We start from the raw sequence: 17417 nt of genomic DNA on the forward strand, positions 1-17417 counted from the left end.
TGGATAAGCTCCCAGGACTGGCCTCAAATGCACTAGATAGTCAAGGCTTGAACTCCTGACCTGCCAACTTTCATCTCCTGAGTGCTGGGGTTTCAAGTGTTCCCTCCCATGCCCAGCTTATCACCTGTCCTCTGGAAGGGATAAATCCTAAATGAATAGGAACAGTGAGTTCTGAGCTCATAAATGAGAACATCCCAGTTGCTAAGGACATGACTATCCAGTCCCTATGGATCTTGGAAAGGTCAAGGCCAGAATGTGGCTGGTACCACCCACCTCCATTTCTCAATAAAGCTTTGGCTCGAGTTGGAGTCATTCCCTTCCTCGCTCGGACTCTAATCCCCACTCTCCCAAAGTTCTTTGTCTCAACAGGGCCACTGCCTCTGCTCTGGGGCATCACTCGGGTTGCCTTTGCGTTCCCTTGGCCCCACTCCCACTGCCAGTGGCCAGATTGGGTTCCACACTTCATCGTGCCCACAAGCCATATCATCATCACCCACTCCTACTCAGTGCCCCTTGTGCCCCCATCCTTGGCTCCCTCTGCCTGGAAAAACAAACAAACAAAAAACAAACAAACAAACAAACAAACAAAAACACGTTCTCTCTTTTCCCAAGTTGTTTTGTTCCAAAACAAGCTTTCCAGGTTAACCTACCGCACTACTGGTTCCCTCACCCCCAAGCTAAGATGTCCTGAACCTCTGGCCTTTGTGGCAAGCCCCCATAATCCCAGAAAACCTCAAGCAGGACAGATAGCTTAACCAGAACCTCATACCCAAGAGAGACTCGGAAATCCTGCATTTCCCCCTTCACCAGGAGGAGGGCTACATTGACAAAGCTCAGAAGAAACCACAAAACCACACTGAAAAGAGTCAGCGCTGGTCTGCTCCTAGCCCCTCCTCATCCTTAACTTACAGAAAGAAAAGCACACAACGCTCAGGTAACAGCAAGGATAGTGGCGATGCTTGTACTCACTGTGGCTTCCGGTTCATCATGAACCTTCTAAGTTCATCATGTATGTTCTCTCGTGCCACAAGAATCCTACAAAGTGACTCGAGTTTCACCACTGCTGCCACCTCGGTTTCTTCTTTCTTTCTTTGTTTCTTTCTTTTTCTTTTGTTTTTAGAGTCTCAAGTAGCCCAGGCTGGCCTCAAGCTCTCTATGTAGATGAGGCTGACCTTAAACCTCCAGTCCTCTGGGCTCCTTCTCCAGAGTGCTGGGACTATGTTCATAAACTATCACATAGGATTTATGTGGTGTTTGACACTGAACCCAAGTCTTCAAGCATTTGAGGCAAATACTGTACCAGCTGAGCTACATCCCCTGCCCCTAATTTCATTTTATAGAGAAGAAAACCCAAGTACAGAAAGGCTAAGACAGTCACATAGCTGGTGCATGGTTAACCCAGGACAGAGGCCAGCAGTGGAATTACAGGTTCTCTTCCTGCCCACTCCCACTTCCCCAGCCCTGAGGATCGTTTTAACTGTTTCATGACAGGGTGATGGTTAGTTTTAATATCAATTTGCCACAAACTAGAATCATTCGAGTAAGGGAGCTTCAACTCAGGAATTGTCCTGACTGCCTTAATTGATGTGGGAAGGCACACCCCAAATGTAGGTGGCACCCTCTGGCAGCAGACCAGACACAAAGGACATGCCAGAAGAAACGGTGTTTGCCTTCAGCCCAGTTGGTTTCCCTTTTGCTCCATGTTAGCTCACCCTGTTGCTGCTGCTGCAGATCCCATCACTGAAAGCAGAACCCACATGTCCAGACTTCTGTCACAGACTAAAGAGCAATGGCTCTCCAGGCTCTCGGCCCTAGTTTGGGACTATTAGGGCACCACTGTGGACGGAACAACTGCCTGTTCTCAGCCTCTTTAGGTGTGAGATAACTGTAGTTACTATTTCAGAAAGAGCTGGTTTAGTAAACTCTTTAGGAATGTGATAATATATACATATATATTAGATGATTGATAGATAGATAGATAGATAGATAGATAGATAGATAGATAGATGCGTGGGTGGGTGGGTGGATGGATGATTGATAGATAGATAGATAGATAGATAGATAGATAGATAGATAGATAGATAGATAGATGATAGAAAGAAAGGAAGGAAGAAAGGAAGAAAGAAAGAAAGAAAGAAAGAAAGAAAGAAAGAAAGAAAGAAAGAAAGAAAGAAACCAATTCATCCTATTGGTTCTGGTTCTCTAGGGAACCCTGACCCTGCAGTGTAGCATAGCAAGATGGACTTAGAATAGGAATGCAGGAAGCTGGGTTCTCGTTCAGTACAGCCATGTCTGAGAAAGTGTGAAAAGGGAGGGGCTGGAGAGCAGGGGTGTCCTTTCTCTCTCATGACATCACCGCCATCACTGCTTTGTAGTTTAAGCCAATATTAAAAGTCCTTCTGCTTCAACAACCACACGCTGCTTAATAAAGATGCATGGCTGTGACCCAAGCCTCGCACAACACTGTTCCTCGCATGTGCTATTTTTAGCATCACACAGGTACTCTGGCTGCAGCTACACTGCTTCTCCCACAGAAATGGCTGGGATATCTATGGACATCTACTTCCAGCCATCTCAGAATATGTTTGCTGGTGGAAGATGCCTGTTTTTCACAACCTTTGCCATATGGAAGCTGAACTGTTTTAAACTAGTCAAATCCAAACATAATTAATAAAGATAACTATTCATTTCAAAAATTAAGCAAGATTAAACATTGTACCTATTATATAGCAACAATGAACTGAAAGAATTACATAAATAAACCTACCTTGTAAAACGTTTGAGGAAGTATCTGAGTATGATTTTAGGGGTTATTCCCGTGTTTGTGTTTTGGTGCATCTTTAGAAACGACCGTGCACTTAACCAGCCACTAAGAGAGAGAAAGAGAGTAGCCTTGGGAGTTACTTGGTGATGGCATAGTTAGCTTATCAGTGAGTTGTTGCTGCTGTCTCAGTCAGGACAGGCTAAGTGATGCTGCAGCGACCAGGTGGCCCAAGTTCTAGAGCAGGGGTCCTTTATTTCTTGGCTTGTCTTCTTTCACTTTGGTTCTGCCTTTCTCCTACAGCATATTCATAGCCCGTCAGCCAAGACTCGGCGCCTCCTTCACTATGGGCTATTGGGACAAAGAGAGCTCACAAGTGACCACAGCAATAAACCAGAGAGCTGTAGAGGGTCTCAACCCAACAACTCAATGTTCTAGCCTAAAGTGACATGTGAACGCTGCTGGCATAAGGGTTCAAGGGCTAGTGACAATATGAGGTATAACTTGTTGATTGGAGCTAGCAATGTTGCCTATCCATAGGCCCAAGCACCTGAAGCAAGAGTTCTCAACCTGTGGGTTATGACCACTTGGGGGTCGAATGACACTTTCATGGGGATTGCATATCCCCATGATAGAGGATATAAAATATCCTGTATATCAGATATTTGCATTACGATTCAGAACAGTAGCAAAATTATAGTTATGGAGTAGCAATGAAATAATTTTATGGTTGGGGGTCACCACGACATGAGGAACTAAATTAAAGGGTCACAGCAATAGGAAGGTTCAGAACCACTGACTAGGAGGATAGAAGGTCAGGAATATTTGGCTAACAATATCTATAGCTACCATGCTGTGTTCGCTCTCTCTCCTCTCTTCCTGTCTGTCTTTCTCTCTCTGAGTCTCTCTGTCTCTGTCTCTCTATGTCTCTGTATCTCTCTCCCTCTCTCTGCGTGTGTGGTTCATGCATGTTAGTATGTAAGTACATGTGCTCGTGCCTCTCATCCAGAAGTCAGGGGAAGACATCAGTGTCTTCCTCTGTCACTAGCCCCCTCATGGCCCTGAGAAGAAACTCACTATTTGGGGTAGACTGGCTGATTAGTGAGTTCCCAGGATCTGCCTTCTCTGCCCTGCAACGCTGGAGTTACAGGCACATGCAGTCATGCTCAGACTTTTGGTGTATGACAAGGATTTGAACTCGGCTCCTCAGGCTTGCATAGCAAGCAACTCTCCCACACAGCCGTCTCTGCAGCCCTATGATGGATTCCCACTGCTATAGCACCGCACCCTTTTCAAAATGCTTTCATTAATGAGCTTGCTCCCAGTTCTCCAACCACACCCGGTTTCTTCTATACAAACACTGATGGATGTTTGAATCCTACCAGGAGAAAGGAAACATTATTATTCCATTTTCCCAAACAGAGAAAGTGAGACTCAGATTACCAATCAGGCTGTTCAAGAGCACAGAATTCCAGATTTGTTTCTTTGATTTTTGAGACATGGTCTCACATAGCCCCCAATGGCCTCAAACCCCTGATATAACCGAACATGACCTTGAACTCTCCTCTACCCTCCTGCTTCCGTCTTTCAAGTGCTGTGATTGAAGGAAGATGACACAATTCTTAACTGGTATATTCTTATGGTGAATTCACCACCCAAATGTTCGACTTTGAGTTACAGTTTGGTGATGAGCAGGCCTGTGACTTCCTTGACCTTTTGGCATTTAGCCCACTGCTCCTAATGGGAGTTCCTCGGAATAGCAAATGTGTTTCCTGTTGCACAGCAAGGATGCCTGCATTGGGCCCTACTTGGAAGGGATCCTGATGGGTTGGGTAAGGCCTCTTAGGCTTCCTTTGAAAAGCAGCAAGCTGGATTCCTTATAATAGGAACCAAATGCGTAAAAGACATCTAAATGAAAGCATTGAGAGCTGGAAGTAGGGCAGCCAATTCTGATTCTGGCCTCCTCTCAATCTCAGGAAAGGATGAATCTGGGCCATCTTTTCTTCTCAGAGTGGCTGGCACCCACTGGCAGGCAGCCTTTGCTAAGCTTGGGTCTTGTTCCATGTGTGGGAATGTACTGCTTAGCCTGCGTGGGGGAGGCGATGAAAAGAGGGGAAACAGGCTGTGAGTCCCCGGGGCCTGAATGGACTGGGGAAGGGGAAGTCACGCATCAGAGATTAGTATGATGCTAGCCCAAGAGGTAGGAAGGGGTTTCGAAACAGTGGCCCACAGCTCCCCTCAAGAGTAACTGGAACCCTGCCTTCTGTGTATCAGTGGGTAAATATCAGTGATCAGGAGGTTAAGACAAGAGACCCATGGAACAAACTGCTGGTTGAGTAGCCCCAATCCAAGATGTGTGGACCAGTGTGGTGGCTTCTTGTACCATTTACCAAACTCTTAATAGTTTAAAGAAGTTACAAAGTAGCCGGGCGGTGGTGGTGCACGCCTTTAATCCCAGCACTCGGGAGGCAGAGGCAGGTGGATCTCTGTGAGTTCGAGACCAGCCTGGTCTACAAGAGCTAGTTCCAGGACAGGCTCCAAAACCACAGAGAAACTCTGTCTCGAAAAACAAAACAAAAAAAAGTTACAAAGCTAGGAAAGATTAGGAAATTTTAGGTTGATAATTTAAAAGAGTGTAACTCGGTGAGCCCTCACACTGCTTTGTTATGGTTTTTCCTTCACATTTTGCTGGAGTGAGAATCTGAAATTTTAGTATGAATCTACACCACTTTCTAGAGCTTGAGAAACACCAAAATGAATAATTTTAACAAACCAAATTGACTTGTGTGGCCAACCGAGACATCTCAGCAGAGTAATGCGCCTGCTGTCAAGCCTGATGACCCGAGTTCAAACCCCGGAACCCACATGGTGATAAGAAAACTTAAGTCTTTTTTTTTTTGTTTTTTTTTTTGTTTTTTTTTGTTTTTTTTGGTTTTTTCGAGACAGGGTTTCTCTGTGGTTTTGGAGCCTGTCCTGGAACTAGCTCTTGTAGACCAGGCTGGTCTCGAACTCACAGAGGTCCGCCTGCCTCTGCCTCCCAAGTTCTGGGATTAAAGGCGTGCGCCACCACCGCCCGGCGAAAACTTCAGTCTTGCAAGCTGTCCTCTGACCAGCAAGCATGTCACGACACACATACACTGACATAATACATACAAGCACATACACGCACACACATACAAATAAATAAAATGCAATAAAAATATTTTTCAAATTCGACTTTTAAAAAGACCACTTTCTGCATCACATTAACTCAGCTACCAAACTGATGATACCACAAAGAGTAGCTGTGACCACAGCACTCTCTAGACAGAAAGAGCAGTCAAGTCCCAGGTGAGTTAATGTATGCCAATTGCCTTTCTTCAGGTAGGTGAGGCTGGCATCCCTCCCCGCCACACCCACACATCCTTTAACAAGCACAGCAGCAGCGACTACATGTCAACCCCATCACCTGATCAGGAAAAACGTATCCACCCCGAGATAGAAGGGGCCACTCCGAGAGTAGAGGTACAGCGGGTTTACAGGCACTGTGGCTTTCCATTCCAGCACATTATCTGTAACAAATTTGAAGAAAAACAATGTCTTTTAGTTCAGCTAAGAAAACCGGAGGACTTCACAGTGAGAAAAAGCAGGAGGCACACTTGCGACTTCTGTTTGCGCTGGGAGAGCTGTAAGAACAACGTCAGCGGTGAACGTACAGCGGGAGTGACGGTGGTGACTGAGGCCCTGTGGCTCAGGCTGTGTGCTCCCTTTGTGCCCCCACGGTGCCCCCAGCCCTCTGGGACTCTCACAGGGTTAGGACAGGTGCCCATCACCCCAAAGGCTCCCTGTAACTGTCCTCATGGCCTTGCCTCTAGTTCTGATCCACCTGCTTGGTCCCCTGCTAGGAGGTGACCTTTGCTACTGAGTGATGGACATTGAATTGTGGATGAGGGATATCAGAGTGTGGCAATGTCCAGAAACGATGATTTGCCACATTTGGTTGTACTTGCCTAGTCTTCAGTAATGGGGGAAAGCTACTTCCTGTCTTACGTAGTAAGCAGAGGGAGCACACAATAACCAAACGTCACTGGGTGCCTAATTTCTGCCTAGGGAAGTGGTAGTGATTGCAGCCCTGGGAAACTTGGCATAGGAGGTCACATGCCATGGCATGTCTCAGTGTGTCTCTAGAACAGAAGACTGTTCCTGAGACAGCATCAGGCTCCCATCCCATGGCCCACTGCTAGCCAACATAGAAGGGGCTCTCTTTCCCATGGGCTCTGGAGAAGAAGCCGGTCAGCTCCCCATACCCAAAGAGAGCCAAGCAGTCATCTGACTGGTGTGTCCTGAGACAATCCAGAGGAGACTCAGGACTCGGATCCCATTCAGTGTCTGGCAGGTGCCTCCTGGCAGCTCTGGAGTACAGATGGCCGGAATGTTCTTTTGCCAAGAAAAGCACTGTAGAGCTCCGTCCACGACTCCTAGAAACCCTGAGCAAGAATGGAGTTATTACCAGCCCTCATGAAAACCAGACCCATCCACACATCATCCTAAAGTGGACCAAAACTTACGCAGAGACCTGACTCTGGCTCAAAACCTGGAGTGCTCAACTCAGGTTTCCACGGTCCTATCTCTGGGCCCTCATGCCTGTCCTTTGGACCTTGACTCTCCCTACCAGTCTTGACCTGACAGTGGTGTTCCAGAATGCCTTGTATTGCCTGAGTTCAGGCACCAGGGAGACCAATCCCTGCCCCCAGGCCTGCTTTATCAAGGTCAGGAGAAAGTGAGACATCTGTAAGAGCAGTGGGCCCAGAGAACCAGCATTTCACTTGAAACACCATCCTGGTGCTGTCCCAAGGACTCTCGCTTTGGTACTACTGTCTCCAGCATCGGTCAGGTACAAGCATTAGAACAGAAGAGGCGGTATGTCAGTTCAGGTTGCCCCTTAAAGTTAGATCCTCCTGGTTCTAAGTCTGCCTTGTTACCCTCGGCAAGTGAATTAACTTCTCTGCACTCCAGCTTCCACAGCTAGAAACCAAGAGTCGAGGTAGATCTTGTAATCATAAGATATCATGAATAATAGATGAGAAAATGCTTACAAGTCACTCTGAATAGAGACCACCCAATAAGTCACTCTTAATAGAGACTACCCAGTAATAAGCATTTACAAGATCATCTTTACAGTTATCAGTATTTGTCACAAGGATGGCTACTCTTGACTACTTAACTTATATCCTGGGTTGTTGTGGTGGTAGTGGCTGTTATCTTTGTTTTTGATGTTGTTGTAGTTGTTTGAGTCAAGAGACTTATTATACAGCTCAGCTGGCCTTAAACTTACAGCAGGCCTCCTGTGTCCAATTCCCAAGTGCTGGGATGCTAGGTATACATAGTGTATATGTATATGTGTGTATATGGATACACACACTATATGTAATCTAACCCAAGAGCCAATTGAATGAATGGAATTAGGACACAAGACTCTCCAAAATCCAAGCCATCCCTGAGAAACTCATGTTCTCCTGGGCAAAGCTGAAACACTAACGTTGCAGATATGCCCTTATTGAATTAGAATGTATTCACAGACGAAGGACGGCTTACGGCCACATGTTCGCAATCTAAGTCAATTGTCTTACATTGAATTTCCTGGCATCTTGAGATTCTGGCAGTCAATCTCAGTTTCCCTGGGATGGTCTCCCTGATGCAGGCATTGCACCCACCTTTTCACTCACAGAAATTGTGTTCCCCAAGCATCCCTTGGCAGTCAGCACCATGAGCAGCATTGCTCAGCATCTGATGTCACCTGGCTCCTCCCCCAGATTCCTGTGATGAAAGGCAGGACCAGGGCTCTCAGCCAAATTCTCCAACCTCCTGAGCCACATTGCCTCACATATAGAATAAATGTAATTTTGAGGAGTCTTATGAAGATTCCAAAGCAACATCTCTGGCTCAGTGCTAACCTTGGCAAGCAAGCACACTGTGTTCTTTAGTATTATTTTTCAATCTAAATTCTATTTTGAGTGAATGGAACCATCAGTGCTTTATAGACTCTTCTGAAAAGAGACAGCCTCTTGGAGTCTTGTTTTGCTCATTTGGGGATAGAAAGAATTATAAACTATAGAGACTAGGGTGGATAGAGGCCATTGCTGGGCTAAACAGTTTATGTGGTTATTGACTCTCAAAGTGTGGGGGAGCCTGGACCAGTGGCTTCAGTATCACCAGGGAATCTGATAGAAATGTTCAACCCCAGACTCTGAGCAACCCTGCGGAGACACAGTCCTCAGGACTAGTGCCTAGCATCTGACCCCTTGTAGGGGATTCTGATGTGGTCAAAACTCAAGAACTACCAGCCACACACAGAAGGAAATGAAACTAATATTCTCTCTCTCTCTCTCTCTCTCTCTCTCTCTCTCTCTCTCTCTCTCTCTTTCTCTCTTTCTCTCTCTCTCTTTCAGAGTCACACAGGAGGAAGCCCTTGACTGGCTTCAAAACCACAGAAGATTCTTCTGCCTCTGCCTCTCAAATTTTAGGATTAAAGGTATATGCTACCATGGCCCTTGAAACTAATATTAATTTTTCACCAAGGCATAACCTTGTGGGCCCCAACCAAATCATCGTTTTACTCCATTGGGGTTGAGTTATCTATTTCCGATTCATATACATTGATTGGCTTTGCTTGCACATTCACCCGCACCACTTGCTTCAGAATTGCACATGAATCTACGGTACTAAAGATAGCCTTGGTCATAGAATTGGTTCCTAGGGGCATAACTTACAGTGAACCCCTTAACTCTCTACTGACCCAGCCTTCTGTCAGCACAAAAACACACTGGATAATTGTACCCGACATAAAGCATCATTGTTAGTGACTTCACCTTGCCCTAGCACCCTGATGGTAAACAAAGACTGAATTGTTCACAGTGGTGATCCAGCCTCGGCTGACATTTAGGAGTTGCTGGGCCTTCGCTAGAATGCAAACTGGAGGAATTATTTTCCAACCACACACTTCTCTAGGCCATTTCTCTGGGGTGGTCCTAGTTTAAAATGCTTACGTTTTCCTCTGCTCGGGGGTCCAACTTGACAACTGGTCTGCGGGCTCCTGCTCCTTTTCCCATTGCTCTCCATGTTTCTCAAAGGCAGACTCTCACAACCTGCAGAAGTCCCATAGGCCGGCGACGTCCTGAGGTCCAAACCCCAGCCCCTGGCCACCATGTAAACAGTCCCAGCCACAGGAAGGACCAGGCCTAGCAAAGTGATGAACCTGCAGAAAGACGACACCTGTCACATGACACCAAAGATGCAGAGAAGACAACCTCAGGAGAAACAAACTCATCAACTGGACTTGAAGGCACTCCTGCAACCCGAGCATGCTGGAGGCTGGGTCAGGAGGGTCCCGAGTTCACGGCTAACTAATATACATAGAGGCATGCTGTCTCAAAAACAAAAACAAAAACAGAAGAACAACAGAAAAACACATAAAAATTAAGATGGGCAATACTTAAGAACCGGAGCTAAAGAGGTGGTTTAGGGGATAAGAGTGCTCACTGTTCTCACAGAACACCAGATTCTGATTTCCCAACACACACAATGGGTAGCTCTCAACCTCTTGTAACCCACTTCAGGTGATTGTGTGCCCTCTCCAGACTTCCATGGGCACCTGCACACATATGGTCCACAATCTCACACAGGCACACACATACACAAAAATTAAGAAAAAATACATCTTTTAGAAATTCTAAGAATAAAAGTAATGGGGAGAAATCATAACAGGAAACGATGAATGAATTTCACTCACTGTCAACTTTGAAAATCATCATAAGCATCACTTCTCAGCATTTTGGCTAAGGTGCAGTGAAAATTATTATAAACAGACAAAACAAAAACAAAACCCTAAGCAAAACATTTGTAGCAGTATATCTAAGGATAAATAGCCCATATAAAGATGATGAACTTTAAAAAAACAAGAAAATGCAATACACATACAGAGAGAGGAGGGGAGGGAGAGAGAGAGAAGAGGGTAAAACTCTTACAAAAGAAAAATAGAAGTAACAGAAAATCTGTGGGGGAAAAGAAACCCTCCTCATCAGATTTTTAATAAGACATAACTTGGGGGCTGGAGAGATGGCTTAGAGGTTAAGAGCACTGACTGCTCTTCCAGAGGTCCTGAGTTCAATTCCCAGTAACCACATGATGGCTCACAACCATCTGTAATGAGATCTGGTGCCCTCTTCTGGCCTGCAGCAGACATGCAGGAAGAACACTGTATAGATAATAAATAAATAAACCTTAAAAAAAAAAAGAAAAGACATAACTTAGCGTGGTGGCACACACCTTTAATCCCAGCACTCAGGAAGCAGAGACAGCATTGGCCATTCATCACTTGGTGATTTAAATGCAACACTAAATGCAGTTGGTGAGAGAGGTTAATGAGATGATAGTGACGTCATTCCCAGCTGGGTACCCCAGATGCCCATACTTACAGACACACAGAGGCAAACGTGTCCAGCTGCAGTGCCCCAGCAGCACATCTGGCCACGCTCTCACAGGATGAGGAGGAAGAGTTTCTTGCAAAGAGGGAGAGGGAAGGTGCCAAAAATGAAGTATTTCTGAACTTTAGAATATCTATCAAGAGAGAAGAGGCCATGTTAGTGCTTTAGACCTTCCCAAGTATAGTCACCAAAAGTCTCCCAACCAGAAAAAGCCTAGAGCCAGATGGTTTCAGTGCAGAATTCTACAAGATTTTCAAAGAAGAACTAATACAAATACTCCTCAAATTGTTCCACACAATAGAAACAGAAGGAACATTGCCAAACTCTTTTTATGAATCTACAATTACCTTGATAACCAAACTACACAAAGACTTTACTAAGAAAGAGATTACAGACCAATCTCACTCACGAACATTGATGAAAAAATACTCAATAAAATACTGGCAAACCGAATCCAAGAACACATCAAAAGAATTATCCACCATGATCAAGTCGGCTTCATCCCAGAGATGCAGGGATGGTTCAACATACAAAAATCTGTCAATGTAATCCATCATATAAACAAACTGGAAAAAAACCCCACATGATCATCTCATTAGATACGGAAAAAGCCTTTGACAAAATACAACATAGCTTCATAATAAAGGTCTTGGAGAAAGCAGGGATACAAGGAACAAACTTAAACATAATAAAGGCAATATACAGCAAGTCGATAGCCAACATCACACTAAATGGAGAGAAATTCACAGCAATCCCACTGAAATCAGGAACAAGACAAGGTTGTCCACTCTCTCCATATCTATCAATATAGTTCTCGGGGTTCTAGCTAGAGCAATAAGACAACAAAAGGAGATCAAGGGGATAAACATTGGAAGAGAAGTCAAACTCTCATTATTTGCTGATGATATGATAGTTTACATAAGCGATCCCAAAAATTCTAACAAGAAACGTCTACAACTCATAAACACCTTCAGTAATGTAGCAGGATACAAGATTAACTCAAAAAATCAGTAGTCTTCCTGTACACAGATGATAAACAGGCTGAGAAAGAAATCAGAGAAGCATCATCTTTCACAATAGCCACAAATAACATAAAATTTCTTGGAGTAACTTTAACCAAACAAGTGGAAGGCCTGTATGACAAGAAATTTAAATCTTTGAAGAAAGAAATTGAAGAAGATACCAGAAAATGGAAAGATCTCCCATGCTCTTGGGTAGGCAGAATTAACATAGTAAAAATGGCAGTCTTACCAAAAGCAATCTACAGATTCAATGTGATGCCCATCAAAATCCCAACAAAATTCTTCACAGACCTCCAAAAAACGGTAGTCAACTTCTTTATGGAAAAGCAAAAGACCCAGGATAGCCAAAACAATCCTGTACAATAAAGGAACTTCTGGAGGCATCACAATCCCTGACTTTAAACTCTACTACAGAGTACAGTACTAAAAACAGCCTGGTATTGGCATAAAAACAGACAGGAACCAAATCAAAGACCCGGATATTAATCCACACACCTATGAACACCTGATTTTTGACAAAGAAGCAAAAAATATAAAATGGAAAAAAGAAAGCATATTCAACAAATGGTGCTGGTATAACTGGATATCAACATGTAGAAGGATGAAAATAGACCCATATCTATCACCATGCACAAAACTCAAGTCCAAATGGATCAAAGACCTCAACATATAACGAACCATTCTGAACCTCAGAGAAGAGAAAGTGGGAAGTACACTTGAACTCATTGGCACAGGAGACCACTTCCTAAATATAACCCCAGTAGCACAGACACTTAAACAATTAATAAATGAGACCAGCTGAAACTGAAAAGCTTCTGTAAAGCCAAGGACATGGTCAACAAGACAAAATGGCAGCCTACAAAATGGGAAAAGATCTTCATCAACTCCACATCGGACAGAGGGCTTATCTCTAAAATATACAAAGAACTCAAGAAATTGGTCATCAAAAGAACAAATAATCTAATTTAAAAAAATGAGGTACAGACTTAAACAGAGAACTCTCAACAAATGAGTCTAAAATGGCTACAAGACACTTAAGGAAATGCTCAACATCCTTAGCAATCATAGAAATGCAAATCAAAACAACTATGAGATTCCATCTTACACCTGTAAGAATGCCAAGATCAAAAACACTGATGACAACTTATGCTGGAGGGGATGTGGGGTAAAGGGAACACTTCTGCATTGCTGGTGGGAGTGCAAACTGGTACAGCCCCTTTGGATGTCAGTGTGGCGATTTCTCAGAAAATTAGGAAACAACCTTCCTCAAGACCAAGCAATATCACTTTTGAGTATATATCCAAAGGATCCTCAATTGTGCCACAAGGACATGTGCTCAATTATGTTCATTGTTTGTCATAGCCAGAACCTAAGTGCCCCTAGACCAAAGAATGGATAAGGAACTTGTGGTACAGTTATACAATGGAGTGCTACACAGCAGAAAAAAATAACGACATCTTGAAATTTGTAGGCAAATGGATGGATCTAGAAAACATCATATTGAGTGAGGTAACCCAGACCCAGAAAGACAATTACTATGTACTCACTCATAAATAGTTTTTAAACATAAATCAAAGAAAACCAGCCTACAATTCACAATCCCAGAGAACCTAGACAACAAAGAGGACCCTAAGAGAGACATATATGGATCTAATCTACATAGGAAGTAGAAAAAGCCAAGATGTCCCGAGTAAATTGGAAGCACTGGAACCTTGGGAGAGGGTAAAAGAGGAGGGGAGGCATAGGGAGGGTTTTGGAGAAAAATATATAGTTCAATAAAAATGAAGAAAAAGAAACACAAAGCTGGCATTTTAACATGCATCGGCTTTCCAAGGCTGGCAGTATTTTTAAATTGTATCTATACTGAACATGTAGAGGCTTTTCATCGTTATCCTTTAAATGATAAAGTGTGACTATATCACACATAATAACTATGTGCATAGCCTTTATATTAGCATGGCTGTAGAATAACTGCACATAGCCTTCATATTGTATGAATATAGGATAACTATAAACACAGCCTTTACACTGGGTGTTATAGACAAGCTAGAGATGATGAATAGTGCGCAGGAGGATAGCGTAAGTTCTATGCAAACACTTTGGAATTTTATATAAAGGCTTGAGCATCTGTGGATTTCAGGCTCCGGGGGGTCTTGGAACCAATCTATCATGAATGCCAAAGACCAAATTTATCTGCTTTATGAATAGTGGGAGGGGAAATAAGAAACAAAGATGTCAAAAGGGAGCAGAAACATTCACTAATAAAAGTGAATGCTATTCTTCCAGAGGACCGGAGTTCAGTTCCCAGCAATCACAGGAGACAGTTCACAACTTCCTATAAGTCGAGCTTCAGGGAATTTGACATCCTTATTTGGCCTCCACAGGCAGCTGTGTGTGTGCGCGCTGATCCATTTCTGCCTGCGTCAAATGCCTAGTTTGGTGGTGTACTGGCTGGTTTTGTGTGTCATCTTGACACGAGCTAGAGTCATCAGAGAGGAGGAAGCCTTAGGGAAGGAAACACCTCCAAGGCATCCAGCTGTAAGCTATCTTCTCAACTAGCGGTCTCTGGGGGAGGGCCCAGGCCCTTTTGGGTTGGTGTCCCTGAGTTCTACAAGAAACAAGCAGGCTCAGCAAGCCAGGGGAAGCAAGCCAGTAAGCAACACTCCTCCATGGCCTCTGCATCAGCAGGGACTCTGCCCTGCTTGAGTTTCTGTCCTGATTTCATTCAGTGATGAACAGCAATGTAGACATGTAAGCTGAATAACCCCTTTCTCCCCAGCTTGCCTTTTTGGTCCTGCTGTTTCATCTCAGCAATACACATCCTTTCCAGATGGGAAACTGTTCCCCTGGGCAAAGACACTCTTGATCTCCTGCCCTGCTTCTGTGCCAAAGCAGGAGAGAGGCTCTGAGGGCCAACCCTAACTACCCCAACACCGCCCCATGCCCCATACCCCAAGTCAGCTCCGCTCACCCTAGCCCAGACTGACTGGTTCTTCTGGTTTCTCAGAAAACATCTTCCTCATGTCTCTCCAAGAATGAGTGTCTCAAAATATCTTTTTATCATCAGCAATGATTGTCAATGTTTCATTTCCTTTGGTCAGCTCTGGTTAGCCAGCTTAGCGTTAGCAAGAAAAATGAGAGTAACTGATAAGTCTCCTAAAGCGAGACAACTCGTTAAACTTGGGGCCTTGATTACACCTTTGAAATGCTAATTTCATAGTAGCTACACACCTGCCTTTGTTTTATGATGTTTATCACTTACCTATCAAGAACGAAAATTTGACTTTGATTTATAACATGTTTTATTTCATTTGTAGTACTGGGGCTAGAACCCAGGGTTTCATAGATGCTGAGCAAGGACTGGGTCTCTGAGATAGGGCACCAGCTCATATATATATTGATATTTTATATCAAATATAATCAAATTTGATTATATTTGATATAAAAATGCCTTGCTGTGTAACTCAGGTTATCCTCAAACTTGCTCTGTAGCCTTGTTCAGACCCATGAATCTCCTCCCTTCTAGAGTGCTGGGGCTGCAGATGCATGAGATGTTGGTTGGTTGGTTGGTTGGTTGGTTGGTTGGTTGGTTGGTTGGTTGGTTTTGTTGGTTTGCTTGTAAACAGCCCATGTAACACTAGGCTAGACAGATAATGTACCCAAAGCTGTGAGTGTCATTATAAACTTAGAGAACAAGTTGAAGTTACTAAGAATAGCTGCGCCATCGACACTTTGAAAGAGAACTCTGTCATGAGCCGTTAGTTCTTTCTTAGATGGCCAAAATTAATAAAAGTGATAAAAACAAATTTTAGGCTTTAAAGCTCTCGCTTAGAAAATTTTTAAATATTTATAAGAGATCAAACCCATTTCCTTGTGCTAAAATATAATCCTTTGCATGGCCAAAGGTCAGACGTGGCTGTGAGGCAGTAAGGCACTGGAGCCCCTGAACTTCAGGGCCTGTCAGGCCCCGGGCTGCAGAGACAGGAGGTTGAAGCTGGGTGTGTTGAGAGCTTAAATGATTTGCTCGGGATCACACAGCTGGGAAGTGACAACCAGGACCAAATGCTGGGCTCTCAGTGCTAATCCACGGCAACCTATTGAGCTCACACAATCCAAGTTCCATCTGGCCTTCCTGACCCAGCAGTGGGCAGACACACGGGCAGAGCAGAGAATTCACAGTATGGAAACCGGACACCGCCCACTCCTGTCTCCAGGCCTACTGAGGCAGCTGTGGGGAGACTATTTGACTTTCCCTCTATCACATCAAGACCCAGCAATTATATGCTGGCTACTGTCTTCCCCTTCCTTTCCACCCCACCACTTCTGTTCCCAGCTTTTCTCCCCTCCATTATTCTTAGTTAAGCTGACTGACCAAGAGGAAGACTCTGTGTGTAGTTCTGAAGGTCCTGAAGGTGACACTTTTGTTGACTCTAAGCAGTTAGAATGTTCAAACTTCATACTGTGACAGTAGTTTGACTGTATTTTATTTTGTTTTTGTTGTTGTTGTTGTTGGTGGTGGTGGTGGTGGTGGTGGTGGTGATGGTGGTGGTGGTTTTTTGTACTTACCCAGCTGAGACAGAATGGTCACATCCTCTTCACCACAAGAATCGGGGACACACACACCCACACTGTAGTCTGCGCCATCCTGGGAAACACAACGACACAATGCCCTTTAGTGTTACTGCTTGCAGTATACACGCATGTTCGTGTGTGTATGTGTGTGTTCAAGTGTGTATATGGAGGTCAGATATCAGCATTGATTGTCTTTCCATGATCACTCTCAACTTATTTTTTGAGGTAGGGTTGAACCTGAAGCTCAATATCGGTTAGATTGACTAGATATGACGTCACAGGATCTGCCTGTCTCTGACAAGCAAATGTCACTCATTCCAAAGAGGCTGGGCACATTAAACCAACAATTTAATGTGTGTGCTTAAAACCCCAGCCTCTGGGAGGTAGCCTGGAGCAGCGTTTCTCAACTGTCGGGTCGTGACCCCTTTCTCAGGGGTCACACAGCAGATATTTACGTTACAATTCATAATCGTAGCAAAATGGCAGCTATGAAGAGGCAATGGAGATAATTGTATGGTTGGTTGGGGGAGGTCACCACAACAGGAGGAACTGTATTAAAGGGTCGCAGCATTAGGAAGACTGCGAATCACAGGCCTAGAG

General features: G+C 44.2%; 1 protein-coding gene across 1 annotated transcript in view; it reads right to left on the reverse strand.

The window, feature by feature from the left end:
* LOC130887006 (O-acyltransferase like protein-like) overlaps window positions 1–17417 on the reverse strand; it is a 38207-nt gene that overhangs the window by 11898 nt on the left and 8892 nt on the right. Inside the window, exons 3-8 of the mRNA XM_057789269.1 lie at window positions 16812–16890; window positions 11215–11356; window positions 9787–9995; window positions 7048–7227; window positions 6210–6312; window positions 2768–2869 (exon numbers count right to left, since the gene is read on the reverse strand). Of these exons, the coding sequence (XP_057645252.1) occupies window positions 2768–2869; window positions 6210–6312; window positions 7048–7227; window positions 9787–9995; window positions 11215–11356; window positions 16812–16890 (815 nt within the window). The remainder of the gene's footprint in view (window positions 1–2767; window positions 2870–6209; window positions 6313–7047; window positions 7228–9786; window positions 9996–11214; window positions 11357–16811; window positions 16891–17417) is intronic.

Source organism: Chionomys nivalis, chromosome 14 (assembly GCF_950005125.1).
Source record: "Chionomys nivalis chromosome 14, mChiNiv1.1, whole genome shotgun sequence".
Taxonomy (NCBI): domain Eukaryota; kingdom Metazoa; phylum Chordata; class Mammalia; order Rodentia; family Cricetidae; genus Chionomys; species Chionomys nivalis.